Raw genomic sequence first — 15,622 nt, forward strand, 5'->3', positions numbered from 1 at the left:
TGTTAAGCATCTGCCTTCAACTCAGGTCATGATCCCAAAGTCTTGGGATTGAGCCCCGCATCGGGCTCCTTGCTCAGCGGGAAGCCTGCTTCTCCCTCTCTCACTCCCCCTGCTTGTGTTCCCTCTCTCGTTTTGTCTCTTGACAGATAAATAAATAAAATATTTTAAAAACATTTAAAAAATAAGAGCTTTCACTTCAACCAAAGCTTTTCCATTTTTAAGTAGAAAAAGCTCTCCCTGCCACAGTCCAGAGCTAGAGAACCGGCCAAGCCAACAGAGCAGACACATTGGAGGTCAGCAGGGCAGCCTTTTGCTGGTGGACGGTCACCTAAAGGGCCACGAGAGCCTTACCTGCTGCTCGAAAAGCAGCGTGTTCAAGGCCTGCCGACACGGCAGGATCATCATGGGGAAGCCCACGGCCACGGACATCATGAAGCCCACTCGCATCATCTCCGTCACCAGGTTGGAGGGAAAGTGCATCAGAACGTTGCCTGCGGTGGCCTCGGTGAAGCTCACGTAGCCGAAGCAGCCGACCTACGGGAGGGCGACAGCGGGGGGCACGGTCATGGAGACAGCCCTGAGCAGCGTCCGCAGGACCACACTGCCCGTGGGACCGCCGGCCCACAGCCCGCGTGCCCGCAGCCAGAAGGCCCGGCTGTCGGGAGGCTCCAGTCTGCCTCCCGCGCGGACAGCAGGCCCCAGGGCAGCGAACTACCATGTGGAAAGGAAGCCTCGGGGATCCCGGCAAGCCCCGCAGGACGGCCGATCTTCCCCGGGGGCAACAGCCAAAGCCGGGCACAGCGGGGCAAACCGCGCCCGCCATGGATGGCCACTCCCCGTGGACAATGCTGGGGAAGCTAACGAGGATGCGGGTGCCCTGAGGCTCAGGGCCGCGGGCTACAGTGCGCACTGCTCATAGGACAAACGGCAACATGGGGACCTGAAGAAAAATCTACCCAAATCGAAGGTTATTTTTTCCTCTGCTTTTTTATACGTCCCCGTTTCTGTAAACAGACGTGCCTCTTTCCAGAGCAGATGAGCAAAGGTCTCAGAAAAGGAGTCAGGAGAGACTCCCCGCCAGCGTGATGGGGGCCCCGGCATGGGAGAGATACGGGAGCCGCCCGGGCAGAGCGTGTCTGCATCTGCACGCGGCCCTGGAGCGGAGCCGAGCGGCGGGTTTGCCCCCATGGCCACCGGGTCCCCGACAGGAAAGGAGCAAAGGGCAGGCCTGCAGGGGGGTCGAGAGCCCAGCGGTTTCTGACACAGGAGAGGAGGGGACAGTTGAAGGGGCTCCTACCGTGACGTAGAAGGCGGTGACCACGTTGAGGGAGCAGGCGAATATGGAGCTCATGGTTTTCACCGACGGCTCATCCAGGCTGTCGTAGGTGGGCAGAACCTGACTGTATAAACACCAGCGACTTCACCAAGCAGACTCCAGAGGAAGACACGCCCTCTGCCTGCCCTTGTCCCCAGGTCCCCAGTCCCCCCTGAGTCTCCAGCACCGTCCTTCCAACCACACCCGCTACCATGGTAACTCCAGGCCGCAGCTGAGGTTCAGACGGCGGGGTGGCCCCGAGCACCCCCCTAACGAGCTATCTGCAAACGCTGCAGAAGTGCCACAGAATGAAAGGCCGTCTGTCCCGCAGAAGCAGGACCGTGACCACCGCACGGAGTGCCAGGAGGCAGTGAAGCCACACGTGTTGACAGGGAGGCAGGAAGCAGTGCAGAGCGCCGCCGTCAAAAGAACAGAAAGTTAAACAAACGTAAGCAGGGCCGGGCCACCTGCCCTGGCCTCAGCGCTGCCGATCGGAGCCCACAGGGACAGAGAGGCAGCTTCCATCCCACGCACAGCCCAGGGCCAGCAGCTCAGTGCTGCTGGGCGGTGGAAGGGACACGGCCGTCGGGCCCTCTGCAAACAGCGGACAGTCCCTGTGGGGAGCAGTGGGGAGGGCCGGGAAAAGGGGTGGGCAGTGGAGGTCTATGTGCAACCTGGGAAGGGAAGCCGGACTCGGGGGTGTCCAAACAGAAGGCGGCCACTCTCCCGCCCATGTGCTGTGGCATCCCAGCGGCTGAGGGACAGAGCGCCTCGGCCCGCGGTCATGCATGCGGAATGCCAGCTGGCAGGGATGCGCCAGGTGCAGAAATGGTTGCCGATAAATGGACAAGCACAGCACTGAGTGGAGCCAAACCCCAAAACCACCTTCCAGAAAGTAAGAGGAGACGTCACTGCAAAGCAAATAGGAACTGGTGGGAAGAACCGGCCAACAGGAGCTCGGGCACACTGTCCCGCTGGGGCACCCACAGTGGGCAGGGGTCGCCCTGGAAAGCTGCCCTCCCCTCGGCCCAGCTGGAGGGCGCCAGGGAGCACCGGCCCGTGCAGCCCAAGTGGATGGCAGAGGGCCCGCAGGGGACACAGCACCAACATCTCAGTGCCAGACAGCTCCTCGGGCTGAGCCAGGGTCCATGCCAGCGAGTGACAACTCGGGGAAGCAGAGTCAGACCCCAGGACGGGGACTTCCCCCGACCCCTGGCCCCCAGCACACACCAGGAGCCGCAGGTACCGTGGGGAGTGGGTCGTGCCCCGTGCTGGCGCATGAACAAGTGCAGAAAGGCCCTTAATCCTGCCCGTGCCCCTGGAACCGGCTACTGGGAGCCACAGACGTCCATGGCGAACCACCTCGGCACTCCACGGAGTGTACCCAGACCGCCCACCTTGCCGAGCAGCCTCCAAGACTTGCTTTACCCTAGTCAGACAGAGCTTCCCACATGCAGCCCCAACGCACAAACCCGGGCCTTCGTGTGGACCAGGCCCCTCTGTGCTCGGCACTCCCCAGGCTGCTTCTCTGGGCCACAGGGCCTCGTGGTTCTGGACTTGTTTACTAGGAAGTAAGACCAGACAGGGCCAGACGGCAAGAGCAAAGCAGCAGCCTGGCCCACCCCCGCAGAAAGGACACCAGTCATGCAGGCAGTCACCCGGCAGGCCCGTCTCTCACGCACGCTCGTGCAGAGATGCAGCGGGAGGGGAGCGCTTGGTCTCCACCCTTGGCAAATGCCTATGTTTTTAAGGGGAGGTCCCCAAACCAGTCATTCCAAGCTCTGTGGACACCCTTGCCAGCCGCTCACTGGGGAGAACATGGGCGCTCTCCGTAGGGCCAGTGCTCCCTTCGAGCAGGACAACCTTCCAGAACGTACCATCTGACCTAGGACCCACACCCAACAGAGGTGGGCTGGCTACCCCGCAGCTGCCACCGAAAAGCCCAACCACTGGCTTCTGCTCTAAAAAGCAAACTCACAGACAAAAAAGGACAACTGGTAACAAGGTACGTCGTGAGAGAGTGGAACTTCTGTCACCAAGTATAATGGGGACATTAAACTGCAAGAGCAGAGCGTGTTCTGGCGGAACCAAGCTGCCAAGAGAGACAGTAAGTGGGAAATGACGATTTGGATCTCGCATGTGGGTGTAAACACAGCAGCACGAGCAAATTTTATCTGCCACATTAGTTTACGATTGGCACAATACAAGCCCACTGGAGCTACGGGGGGGCTGGCAGAAGCGGCCCCCCCGGGTACCGATGGTCTTTTCCCGTCCGTGCCGGATTTACGCCTCTCTTTTGAGCTGGTTACCGCTCCGACCGGGCATGAATCACTGGCTCTTGTCGCTCGGTGGCGAAGGTAGCGCTGCTGGAATTATGGAAATAGCCTGATCTGCATTCCCAGAGCCCTGCGTGCCAGAGAGAACGCACACTCGCGCACGCGCACACGCCTCCGGAGGCGCCCGGCGGCACTCGGAAGTCAATGTTTGTGCAATTTCCTTTTAAATATTCTCACACGAACAGCTCAGTTCTGGCAAAATGCTTGGGACTGTGTGAATCAGATGGTTTGGGGCTGTTCTGTGTTCCCCACAGCCAACTCTTCTGGGGGGAGGGGGCGAACTGGGCACTGTCCCCAGTCCTGCCGGCAGCACATCTCGGGAATAAAGTCGAGTTCTCTCTGGATAAAAATACACACAGCTCTCTCCTCAGCTTGGAGGGGGAACAAGTCACAACAGAACAAGGCATCACGCGATGGTGGCCCGCGTCGCCAATTCCAGACAAGAGAGGACGCCCGTCTCCCCGCGACCCCCCGCCCCGAGGGACACCCCCACGCCTTGGGCCCCCGGACAGCAGACGGTACTTACGACTGGCAGGCGAAGGACATGCCGAAGATGGGGATACAGCGGAAGACACCCTCCCAGCGCACGTAGCTGACACGCTGCAGCCACTGACCACCGAACAGGCCGTGCTTGAGGGAGGACAGCACGATCTGCACGGGGAGGAGAAAGGCGAGCTCAGGGCAGATCGGCACACGAGGTGCGAATCGGGACCCCCGCACCGGGCCGAGTACCGTGGCCCGGGACCACATTACCGGAAGATGGCCGCACGCTCCCCTGTGGCAAGACCTGGTGCCGCTGGATGGGGTCCCGCACCCGTGGTTTCCCGCCCTGCGCGTGCCATGAGCTGGACGCACACAGCCAGCGGGGCTTCTGAGGCAGCTGCCCGTGCCCTGAACACACATGGCAGACAGGGTACAGTGAGGCCCACCTGCCACCCCCACCTCAGTTGCCTCAGGGGACAGGACGGTCCCTGCAAACTGGGCAGGCCCTTCCCAGGCCCATCTGGACACTTTGTTCTTCTTTAAGTAGGGTCTGCGCCCAACGTGGGGCTCGAACTCACGACCCTGAGATCACGAGCTGCACGCTCCACTGACTGAGGCGCCCCCCCCCCCATTTTAAAAGACAAACCCCCAGAGAACAGGGCTTTCTGGAGAACAGCGTGACCTTAAATGGGCAGCCTTCCCAAGGAAGCTGCTGGGGTGCTGGGAAGGACTCAGCTTTCTTAGGAAAACCCATGGCAAAGGTTTTCACGCTGTTCACTCAGGAGTGGGCCCGTCCGAACCTCACCATGACGGTCAGGCCAGGCTCAGGCCCCATGGGCTCCCACTCAGAGGCCTCCAGGCACGCGGTAGGACACAAGTGTTCCAAGCATGCAGTCCACGCCGGCCACCCAGACCCGGGTGGCAAAGAATGTTCATCTAGAAAACCACCTGTCCCCTTGTGACCAGGCGTCCGCGCCACAAGTCCCGCTCACTGACTGCTCATGAAATGTCTCTCCGTCAAACGAGGAGCCTCTGTACCTCGCTTCCTGGGGCATCGGCTGCACCCCTGCCTGGGCACCATCGCTGCCCTGCCGGCCCCCATCCGGGCGGCCCCCGTGCCCTACCAGGGCTCACGGGCACGACTCCACCACCTGTCCAGCTTTCGAGCACCTGCCCGTCCCCGCCGGGAGCACTCACCACAAGCATGAACACAGTATAGAACATGAGAGCCATGGCGCTGAAGGACTGGATGGAGGCCATCATGTTCCTCTGCAGGCTGAGTGGAAGCACGATGCACAGGGACACCGCGAAGAGCAGGAACATGCGGAAGGTGCCGACCACCTGCAGGGAGCCGAGCAGGCCGGGCAGGCGCCACCCCAGTGGCTCCCCAGAGCTTCCAACCCGCGGGCCTGGAACTAACCCCAGAGCGTCCAGAAGCTTCTCCTAACCTACCGCAGGCAGCTAGCCTCACCCTGCCCCTGCCCCCCACCCCCGGGGGCTGAGAGGCACCCCTACAGGGGTGTCGCCAACAGCTGCCACATGAGCAGCCACGAGCACACCAAGGTCCCGGGCCCCTAAGCGTGTTCTCACCTGAAACCCAAAGAGCCGAGCAAAGAAGTTGGACCCCAAGTCACCGATCACAACGTAGAAGGCCATGCAGGTCCCCAGCATCAGCCCGATCATGCTGCAGAGACAGAGGTCGGGCTGAAGGGCCGGACCGGGCCGGACCCTGCCATCTCGCCTCCCACCCCCCACCGAGACCCGTCCCCACCATGCGCTGGCCCATGATCGCCGAGGCTGGCCGGAGGAAGAGGCAGTGTCCCGCAAACGCCTGCCTGCGGGCCTGGGCTGGGACCAGGGCACTTCACTCTTCCCAGCGAACGGACGCTGGACGACTACGCTTTTCTCGGCACGGCAGGCTGTGTGCCTCCCTCCAGGGCTGCGAACGCGCCCTGATGCTCCACGAGTGAAAAGAACCATCAGGTGCCTTCAGAGGCCGCTCCCCTGAGTCCATGATTCCCTAACTTACAAGCCTAAAAGGGCAATTTCCCAGCAACTTTCTCATCTCACGAAAATCTACTCCAAGGGGGAAAGATAGGACCGTTCCACGCGGCCTCGAGGCGACCGCGTGTGCGGCGGGGGGCACACGGGGTTCGGGAGCAGGGCTGAGTTCCCCGAGTTCCCCATTCTCACATCTTCCCTAGCAGGACTTACATGGGACTTCGGCCCCAAACACAAATTTCTTTACGGTGACGACAAATGCCGCTTTCAACTACTGAGTCAGTGACACCCGAGAAAAGTACCACCGTGTAAAGCAGTCCACGTCTGAGACGCGCGGCTCAGGGTGTGATGGCCCTCAGGCTTCTCCTCAGGGCGGGTGAAGGAGGGCAGAGGGGGACAGAGGAGGACAGAGGTGGCCAAGTGCCAGCACATACCTGGTCTCCACCACCATCTTCCCCGCCTTCCCGTAGGCGTGCAGCGCTAGCGCAGAGAGAGAGAAGCGGGGTCAGCCGGACAGCACGGACGCCGCACCCGCACACCCCCGCGGGAAGCCTTGAGGGGCGCCTGGACAAAAACCTGCTGGTCTGGCATTTCAGGGGTGTAGGGAGGGCATTTTAAGATTCCGGTCCCATGCTTTTCTCGGGTCTACTCAACTAACGGAAACCACAGAGAAAAGAGTAAAAAGGAGAGAAAGACACAGGCAGTTGGTTTTTTTCACTAGAAATAACGAAGGAGACCTGTCCCCGTGAGCGGTGGTCCCCTGCATGTAGCTGTGGGGGAGGGGTGCCCGTGACCGAGGCCGCGCGTGCGCCCAGGTCGGGGGAAGCCGGGAAGCCAGGGAGGCTGGGAAAGCCCGGGCGGGGGGGGGGGGGGGGGCGCCCAGTGCCCACAGGTCTCCACGCTTCTGCAGCCCACGCCAGAGGGACCTGGCTAAGGGCTTTAGGTTCACCCACTGTGATTCCAGAGGGAAACTCAGAGAATCCTTTCTAGTGGGGCACTTTGGGGGGCGAAGGGACAAGAGGTCTCAGGCCTGCCCCCCTCGAGGTAGACGATCAAGGAGCCGGGCTTGAGAACAGCGTGTCCTGCAGCAGACAAGAGATGCCTGTCCCTCCGCCCTGACAGCAGAACTGCCCTGAGCAGCTGAGAGACGAAGGCAAGGCCCCTCCCAGGACCGACCGTGGCCCCAGGAAACCCACGTCCCCCCACCCTCTAGGAAGTTCCCATCTCCCAGGAGCGGCCAGAAAGGGGTGTGCGCGACAGCCCAGCCCAGCTTCCCTTTCCGAGGAGACTCAGAGAGCAGGAAACATGTAGCCAGTTGGTGCCTGTCACTTCCCAGTGACTTAGGAGAGGTACAGTGTCGCCAAGTGCGGGGAGCTTGGCACATCACACACGGGACAGAGGCCATGAACAGGCAGAAGGCCGGTAAGCAGCACCAGCCTCGAGGGTCACGCTGGCCTTCCCGGCTTGTCTGACTCGTCACAGACGCGAGGCCAAGCTGAGCCCTTCACAGACTAAGGACCCCAAGGCCTGCTGTCACCCAAGGACCCCAAGGCCTGCTGCTCTGAGGCTCCCAAGGACAGTCGTTGGGCAGCGCGCCTCCGGACGGGACACATAACTCAGTGACCCGCAGAGGTGGCCCCGCTCCCCGCCGATCCTTCTCTGCGAGGAAGCTGAACAGCTACAGCGCATTCCAAATGCTCGGAGCAGCTGCCAGAAAACATTCCAGAACACACCTGCACCCTGGAGAACGGGGAACCGGAAAATACTTCAGCAAGTCAGGGGACCAAGGTGGGAGGTGGCTCTCTTCACCCAGATACCCAGAAGGACAACCTAACGGGGCCGTCCCAGTTTCGGGCCTCCCCACTCAGCCCTTTCCTAACCTGGGCTCCCCCACTCCCCACTTCCAGGGCGGATCCCTCAGCAACCTCCAACCCTGAGTCCCAAACAGAATGCCCAGCAGGCTCCGCCCTTAGCCTCCCACCTGGCATGGCACTGGAAGGGCTGACCGGGCCCGGGACTGTCCCTCAGGGGAGGAACCACAGTGACGGGCCAGGCCCAGCGGGCCGGCAGGTATCTGAGGAGGGGTTCTGCCTCTCCCTGGGACAGACACTCTGCAGCCAGCAGGCCGGGCCATGGGGACGAGGAGGAGGCGTGGCCTCGTCCCAGTCTAACCAGTGCTCTCGTGCAGAGTGAGGACGGCTGTCAGGAGGGCTCTCCCAGTCTTTCCCTGGGAGGCCGGGCAGAAGCTTCTCCTCCTGGGGCCACTGCCCGGCCTGCGGCTCCGAGGCTGCAGAGGACACAGGACTGACGCTGAGACTTCCTGGTTCAGTGCAGGACCCTGACCCCACTCCCGCTCTCTCCACCAGCTTTCCAAAGCCTCCTCCTCACGGACGCCAGCATCAGCAGGGCAGAGAAGGTGGTTCACACACCAAACTGTGCTGTTCGAGACAGAAGGGTGACCTCAAGCCAGCCGCCCCCGGAGCCAGGCCTTGGACTACGTGATTCCCCAGTGCCACCTGAACAGAGGCCAGTAGAACGTCTGTTGGGTCAACGAGGGTGTAGAGACCCCCGGGCACCAGAAACATTGGCTCCACTGCCCTCACGCTCGAGCCACATATCCATGCATGTGGGTCACACGTCCAAAGGCCAGCAGGGAGAAAACTGGCCAGACAGGCCCTCAGCAGGCCCCACCCCAGGCCCAGGAGTGGGCGGCAGGCTGACCAGGACCCCAAGACCCCAAACACAGTGCCAGAAGCATCTAGTGCACACAACGGGGAGCCCAGAGGCCACACTGAGCACAGCGGGGTCCGGGCCTTGGGGAGGCCCTGGGGGGCTGAGACCCCAGGGGGAGGCTGACTGGCTGGCATGCCCATCTTCTGAAGATGAGATTTAGAAAAGTCTCCATGAGGGCGCCCAGGTGGCTCAGTCAGTGAAGCGTCTGCCTTCGGCTCGGGTCATGATCTCAGGGTCCTGGGATTGAGTCCCGCGTCGGGCTCCCTGCTCAGTGGGGAGCCTGCTTCCCCCTCTGCTCCTCCCCCTGCTCGTGCTCTCTCTCTCAAATAAATAAATAAGTAAATAAAGTCTTTTTAATAAAAAGTCTACACGAAGCAGAATGTACACGGGGAGAAACAGGTGAGACGTGGGTGACGTTCGCCGGCCCGGCCCAAGAGCAGCCTCCAGACCACCACAAACACACGGAAGTTCCATCGACAGACACGGCCCCAGCGCCGTGATCCCCGCCGGGCAGGGAGCCTTCCCCAGCAGACACCACACACCGCTCACAGGGGAAGGGGCGACACTGGGGTCACCGCCAGGGGCTCACCAAATTGAGGCACGGTGGCAGTCTCACTGGAGTCTGCGCGAGGCAGACATCCTCCATGAAACCGCCCCCCACGCACAACCCACCCCTGCTGTGGAGCCCACTTGTGGGAACTGCGTCAGCACTCCGGCCCCTGCTCTGTCTCCAGGTCTGGCCGAAGGCCACACAGCCACATGCCTGCCCCCAACCCTCCTGGCGCCCACGGATCCAGCAGACGATGCGTCTTAGGGCTGGGGGCTCTGCCAACAGAGGCTGCTTGTCCCGGAACCCGGGGCCGCAGGTCTCAGGCCGCCCTCTCCAACTGTGCTGCGAGCTCGCACGGTTTCTCGGCCAGGAGAAGGCAGAGCGTGAGAAGAAAAGGCCCTTTCAGTAAGCCTGCCCCGGCGTGGTGGGGCCGCCGACCCACAGGGCCCGAGAGGATCTCGTCTCTTCCTGTCCGCGACTCCCGTGCAAGTGGCGGGGCCTCTGTTTCTGAGTGACTGTGCGGGGCCCCAGGCTGGACCCAGGGCGTCTGACGCTGCCCACAGGGCCACAGGGCCACGGGGTCTGTGGGAGCTCACGCAACAGAGCCACCTTGCTCGGGACCAAAGGCACAACTGAGGACCGCCGGTGGACCGGGATCTTCTTTGCTTCTAGCAGCTGGGCTCCAGTCATGGCGAGCAGCCCTGGGCAGCCACATTCGAGGGTGTCCGTCTGCTTTCCTGGCAGACGCTCTCATCCAGCCAAACCGGTTTGCCTTCTCAGGGACTTTCGAAGAATACTCAGACCGCTGTCCAAAGCCACCAGTCTCCGCGGTCTAGTGTCACCTGTTCTCCGTCAGGGCCCAGCCAAGGCCTTCGTGGGACGTCTGCTCCGGGAACCCCGCCAAATGGTGACCCTCAGAGGGGAGAAAAAGATCACCCCAAAGGTCACAGCCCTGCAGGTGGAGGAAGGGGCACCCCGGAGCACACGTCATCCAGAGCTGCGGGAGGTGCTCTCCGCGGGATCCGTTCACCTGTAACTGCGACCTCCTCGTGTGGCTCCGGCACCGAGAGCCTGACAGCACCGTTCTCACGGGCAAGGAGGGAAGGAGGCGCGCCTTCAGCTCTGAGCTCAGAACAGACGCTAGGACCGCGGTGCCGACGCAAAGCAGACGAGCTAGGAGGAAACCAGAGGTGGCACCGCCACAGCCCACGGGCGCGGACCCTGCACGTGTTTTTATTCTATTTGGCCCCTTGGAGCGCGCACGCCACTTCCCCTCGCCACCGCCTCTCCACTCTGAGAGCACAAGCAGACCAGCGCCCCGGCCACACACTGGCAGCAGGGCGGGAGCGGGGTTTCCATCCGGGGCCCAGGGCTTCTCCCCAGCTCCTGAGAGCCCCCAGGCCAGATCTCGCCAGCACAGTACCCTGAGGGTGGCGGGAAAGCCGGGCCCCTGCCCCCCGAGCCGAGTGCCCCAGGAAACAGGGCAAACCAAGAGGAAGCAGAAAGCACAGCCTCCTCGCCCTTGGCCGAAGTCAAAGGAAAAAGACCCACAGGAAATGAAATTACAACCAAGAGTATCAGAAAACAGCAGCGCTAGAGAGACAGGGGACTGGATCCCGGCCATCGGCCTGGGCTGGACGGTCATCTCCTCCACGACATTCAGAGTGGCAACGCACCACAGCCCCCAGCAGGCGGCCCCGGAGGAAGGCTTCGAGTGCTCAGGAGAGGCAGACAAGGAGCACGTGCACGGGGGGCGGGGGGCCGCTGGTCCCGCCTGAACGTCGAAGGGGAGGCTCTCTACAGGTGCTTGCATCAACGGGAAACAGGAGAGCAAGCCTCACCTCCTCAGGGAAGCCTGTTGCCTCTAGTAACGGTTTTTAAAAAACAGCATTAAATTTTAAAATAAGTGGGGCGCCTGGGTGGCTCAGTGGGTTAAGCCTCTGCCTTCGGCTCAGGTCATGATCTCAGGGTCCTGGGATCGAGCCCCGCATCGGGCTCTCTGCTCAGCGGGGAGCTGCTTCCCCCCCCCACCCTCCCTGCCTGCCTCTCTGCCTACTTGTGATCTCTGTCTGTCAAACAAATAAACAAAATCTTTAAAAAAAACACTTTAAATAAGGAAGAACCTGCTGTTCAAGGAGCTCTTTAAGCATGAAGTGGAAGGAAAGTAAGTAAAAAAAGGAGCAAGGCCCCAACAGATCGCGAATGCTGCACTCCCCAGGCAAGGGCTCGGGGATGCCCAGCCGCTGCGCCCAGCGCCGCCGTCCTCACCCAGGCCCGCGTACGTTCTCCGTTTGCTCAGGCTGGCGGATTTCACCAGGAACATGCAGGACTGGTGCGTCATCCAAGAGCAGAAAACCAACAGCAGGGCCCCCAGGACGATGCCACACTGGAGGGGAGGGAGACAAAGCGACAAAATAAAGTGACCCGGTGCTGCCGCCTCACCCGCGTGGCTCCCGAGCACCCTCTCGGCCTCCCTCGACCCTCGCCAATGCCAGGCCCCAGCTCTGCCTCACTCCTCTGCCTACAGGTGACAATTCCCAGCACTGAAAGGGACCAATTCCCTGCATGTGGTGACCACGTGCTTTGTGACCCTGAAAGAGTGCCAGGGACGCCACTGCCTCCGTGGCCCCGCCGAGTCTTACCGCATAGCTAGCTACGCGCTGCCAACCACCGGCCGCCCCGGCTCCCTGCGAGCGCCCCCCACTATGCCGCCTTCCAGCCCCCCGGGCCAGCAGCTAGCAGCGGTGAACACACGCTGGCGGGAAGAGATGGAAAATGGCGCTGACGCCTTTCTTAGGACTTGAACAGACGCCATCCGACCCAGCCATGGCACTCCCCGCCATCACCCGGCAGAAACGGACGCGTGTTCACGCACTTGCCTGCCCGTGTTTAGAGGGGTTTCTCCGTGATCTAAAAGCCGAAGAGACAAGTGCCCGACCGGCCTCTACTGGAGGTGAGCGTACACCCTGCCCTCGAGAAACAGCCCCGGGAAACGCACACAGAGCGTCCGAGCCCGTGTGCAGGTGCTCACGGAGCCGCAGGCGGGTGACGCCGTGGGTGCCGAGCGGAGGCAGAGGACTGAAACACGGCACAGCCGCAGCAGGGACGCCCGGGGACACGAGAAGGCACGCAGGAGTCCGCTTCCACGACACAGTGCCCTGCTCTGCGGCGCTGCCGGTGGGATGGTGGGCCCGGCGGGAGGGGCGAGGGGGTGCCGGCTGCGCTCTGTTCCTTAGTTTGGGAGTTAGTGCCGCGTGTTCGTTCACTTTTTAAAAAATCACCCAGAACACACCCAAGAGCACACTTCTCTGTATACGTGTCACCCTTCAGTGAAATGTTAATTCTTTTCGGAAAGTACCCAAGTTACTAAAATCAAACAAACAGAAAGAACCCCAAAACCGTGACATGGCTGTCGGACACCAACAACACACATCCTCAAACTGCCCCTGGCCTGCCGCGGTGCCCCAGCCGAGGCCTTCCTGGGGAGCAGGTGCTGCGCCCACACGAGAGGCTGCCCCCGCTCGGCCAGGCCCTCAGCACGGGGGGACCCCCTGCGGTCCTGTGCTCGCACGCAGGCCTCCACCACGAAGCGTGAGCCCTTCCTGGGCACGATAGTCTGGCCGGGGCCTCGTGCCCACCAGGCGCCAGACACAGATCTGCACACGGCTGAGTCACCCGGGAAAGCGCGCTCCCCAGGAGCCCCAGCAGAGTCGTGCTGCCACGGCACCTTACAGACCTTACAGACCCACGTGGAGGAGGGCAGCCTTGGACCCACAGAGGCCCAAACACACACGGGCCCCAGGACGCAGCTCCGGGCCGGGCAAGTCTCAGCGCAGCCTGGGGCACACAGTCCTTCCAGAAAGGCCCGCGAGTGGCCAGGCACGCTGGGACTCAGCGTGAGGTCACAGGTGCTGCCCCTGGGGTTCTAGAGCGGCCAGAGTCCCTGTCCTCCTGCCCACCGTCTGCCAGCACGGTCATCAGCAACTGGCCTGGAGCCCGGAAGCAATTCAGGCTGGGAGGCTGAGGTGGGGGATTAATAATCTCCAGATTTAAAAAAAAATTTGGTGCTATTTTTACGCTGAAGATGCTAAGTACGAAAATGCAAAGCGTTTAGCCTAAAATTAAACGATGGGCGCCCACGTTATTTCCACTTCTCTCCCTGCCTGGCTTCATCCCCAGACGGGTCCTCGCCCGCAGCCACCTGCCGCCCGCCCGCCCCTCCCCTGGCTGGCAGCCCCTCCCCCACAACCCGCCAGCCCCCTCCAGGGCGCAGGGGGCGCAGCAACCCCAGCCCAGGCACACGTGAGGCCCAGGAGCTCGTTTTTAGGGAAGAAGTTGCCCAAGTTGATGAGCTCACCAGCCTCCCTCGGGTGAGGCACCAAAGACCCGTTCACTTGTGGATTCCACGCCAGCCGAGCGGGTGCAGCCCCACGGACGCGGCTCTTCTCCACGCGGCCTTACTGTCGCGTGGCACCGATTTCAAAGTGGATTTCAGATGCCTCTCGGCGGTGCGGACACTTACGTACGGCCCAGCTCCGTGGGCGGACTCTGGGGTCACCTCGGCGCCCATGCCCCCGCCCAGTCCCAAGGCCCGCAGGGCTGCAGCCGTGCGCCCCGCAAGCAAGCAAGCGCTGGGGTCAGAGTTCTGGAAAGGGGCGGGGAAGCGGGGCGCCTGGCCGGTTCCCCCCGGGGGCAGACCCCAGATGTCCAGGTCGCGAGTGTGAGCCCCGCGTTGGGCCTAAAGATTGCTTAAAATCTCAAAAAAAAAAAAAAAACAACAACAACCAACAACCCACGATAATAAGGAAACAAGGAGAAGTAGCAGGGACCCTGCGGTCAGCACCCGCGCCCGAGCCGCGTCTGACTCTCGAGCCGCGCGGACGCTCGGGCCACGGCCGGCGGGGGCCCCGGGTCCCACACCGCGGGCTTCTGGCCGCCGACCCCGCCCAGCGCCTCCCCCAGCCCCGACGCCCGCCGGCCGGGTCAGCGCCCCCGACGGCCCGCGGGCGACCCCGCGCCGCTGGACTCACCTGTTTGAAGCAGAAGGGCATGGTGAGCACACTGACCCCCACTATGCTGTTCACTATGTTCGTGATCAGCCCCCAGTTGGAGGCGGCGGCCGCGGTCATCGCGCGGGGCTTAGGGCCCGGGAGCCCCGGTCCGAGGCACTGGGACCACCGGGAATGCGAGACCCTGACACGGACGGGCGACTGCCTGGAGGAGGCGGCCTCGCGGGAAGGCGGCAGGGACGGTCAACCTCCAGACCCCGCCAGGCCCTGCGGCTGCCTCATGGCATCGTCCCCCACTCGCTGTCGCCGGCCGCCCCCGCGTCCCGACGCCCAGACGCGGAAGCGCAGCCAGAGACCACCCGGGGCCACCTCAGCCGGTCTTCACGACCGCCTCTCAGCGCACACTTCCGCCTTCCGCAGGCTTCTCTACCCGGAAGTGACGGCACGAGGGCGGGGCTCCGCGAGCACGCACCAATGAGAGGCCGGCCTGGAAGGGCCTGCGGGGCCGGCGAGGGGAAGGCTGCGGCGTGGCCCGGAGGGGCGGGCCTCGGCGGACCGCAAGCCAATGGGAAGCGGGTGCGGACTTCCGGGGACCGGGCCCGCTGCGGGGGCGGGGACGGGGGTGAAGGCTGCCCCGCTCCGCGGTCCCGCCCCGGTCCCGAGCTTCAGGCCGGTTCGCCCGCGGGTCTGGTCCCTCGAGCCTCGCCTTGCAGGGGCTGCAGGACAAGGTCGGTGGGGTCAGGCGAGAAGGGCAGCGCGGCGCTTTCGGAGGAGAGCGGTTGGAAGGGTTCACTCTCAGCGGTTACACCCGGGACGGATGTGCGGGCGCGCGCTCGGGACCGGGGCCGGGGGCCGGGGCTTGCTAGCAGGGGAGCTGCGCCCTGAGCCTGTTCAGAGGAGCTGGCACCCTGGGTTACGGGGGACACGCGCAGGCGCAGAGAGTCTTGGCGACCCCGCTAGGGGCACACAGCTCGCAGGAGAGAGCGTGGCACCTGCTCCCCGGGTCGGCCCTTCGGAAGTGCACGCGGGTCGGCGCCCAGCGGGTCTGACGTCCCAGCGGCGCCAGAGCAAAGGACACGCGCCGAGAGGACAGCAGGGGTGGGGAACAGGAGGACCGGAGAAATCTAGAAGGGCTTCCCGAAGGAGGTGGCTTCTCCGCCGGGCCTCGAGAAACAGATGGGACTGGAGGAGGAAG

General features: G+C 63.0%; 1 protein-coding gene across 5 annotated transcripts in view; it reads right to left on the minus strand.

Moving 5' to 3' along the window:
* LOC111160431 (solute carrier family 38 member 10) overlaps positions 1–14,819 on the minus strand; it is a 40,314-nt gene extending 25,495 nt beyond the window's left edge. For 2 of the 5 annotated variants that reach the window (XM_022523551.1, XM_022523550.1), the window contains exons 1-8: positions 14,449–14,819; positions 11,687–11,804; positions 6,570–6,615; positions 5,725–5,818; positions 5,332–5,475; positions 4,178–4,302; positions 1,298–1,400; positions 352–534 (exon numbers count right to left, since the gene is read on the minus strand). In XM_022523551.1, the coding sequence (XP_022379259.1) occupies positions 352–534; positions 1,298–1,400; positions 4,178–4,302; positions 5,332–5,475; positions 5,725–5,818; positions 6,570–6,615; positions 11,687–11,804; positions 14,449–14,547 (912 nt within the window). In that variant the 5' untranslated portion in view covers positions 14,548–14,819. Of the gene's footprint in view, positions 1–351; positions 535–1,297; positions 1,401–4,177; positions 4,303–5,331; positions 5,476–5,724; positions 5,819–6,569; positions 6,616–6,711; positions 7,876–8,116; positions 9,065–11,686; positions 11,805–12,293; positions 12,690–14,448 lie in introns of those variants that run through there. The other 3 variants (XM_022523552.1, XM_022523554.1, XM_022523553.1) reach the window with 3 other exon arrangements.
* Positions 14,820–15,622: the final 803 nt, after the last annotated feature.

This window comes from Enhydra lutris, unplaced genomic scaffold (assembly GCF_002288905.1).
Source record: "Enhydra lutris kenyoni isolate GAN:26980312 unplaced genomic scaffold, ASM228890v2 scaffoldscaffold75, whole genome shotgun sequence".
In the NCBI taxonomy this organism is placed as follows: Eukaryota; Metazoa; Chordata; class Mammalia; order Carnivora; family Mustelidae; genus Enhydra; species Enhydra lutris.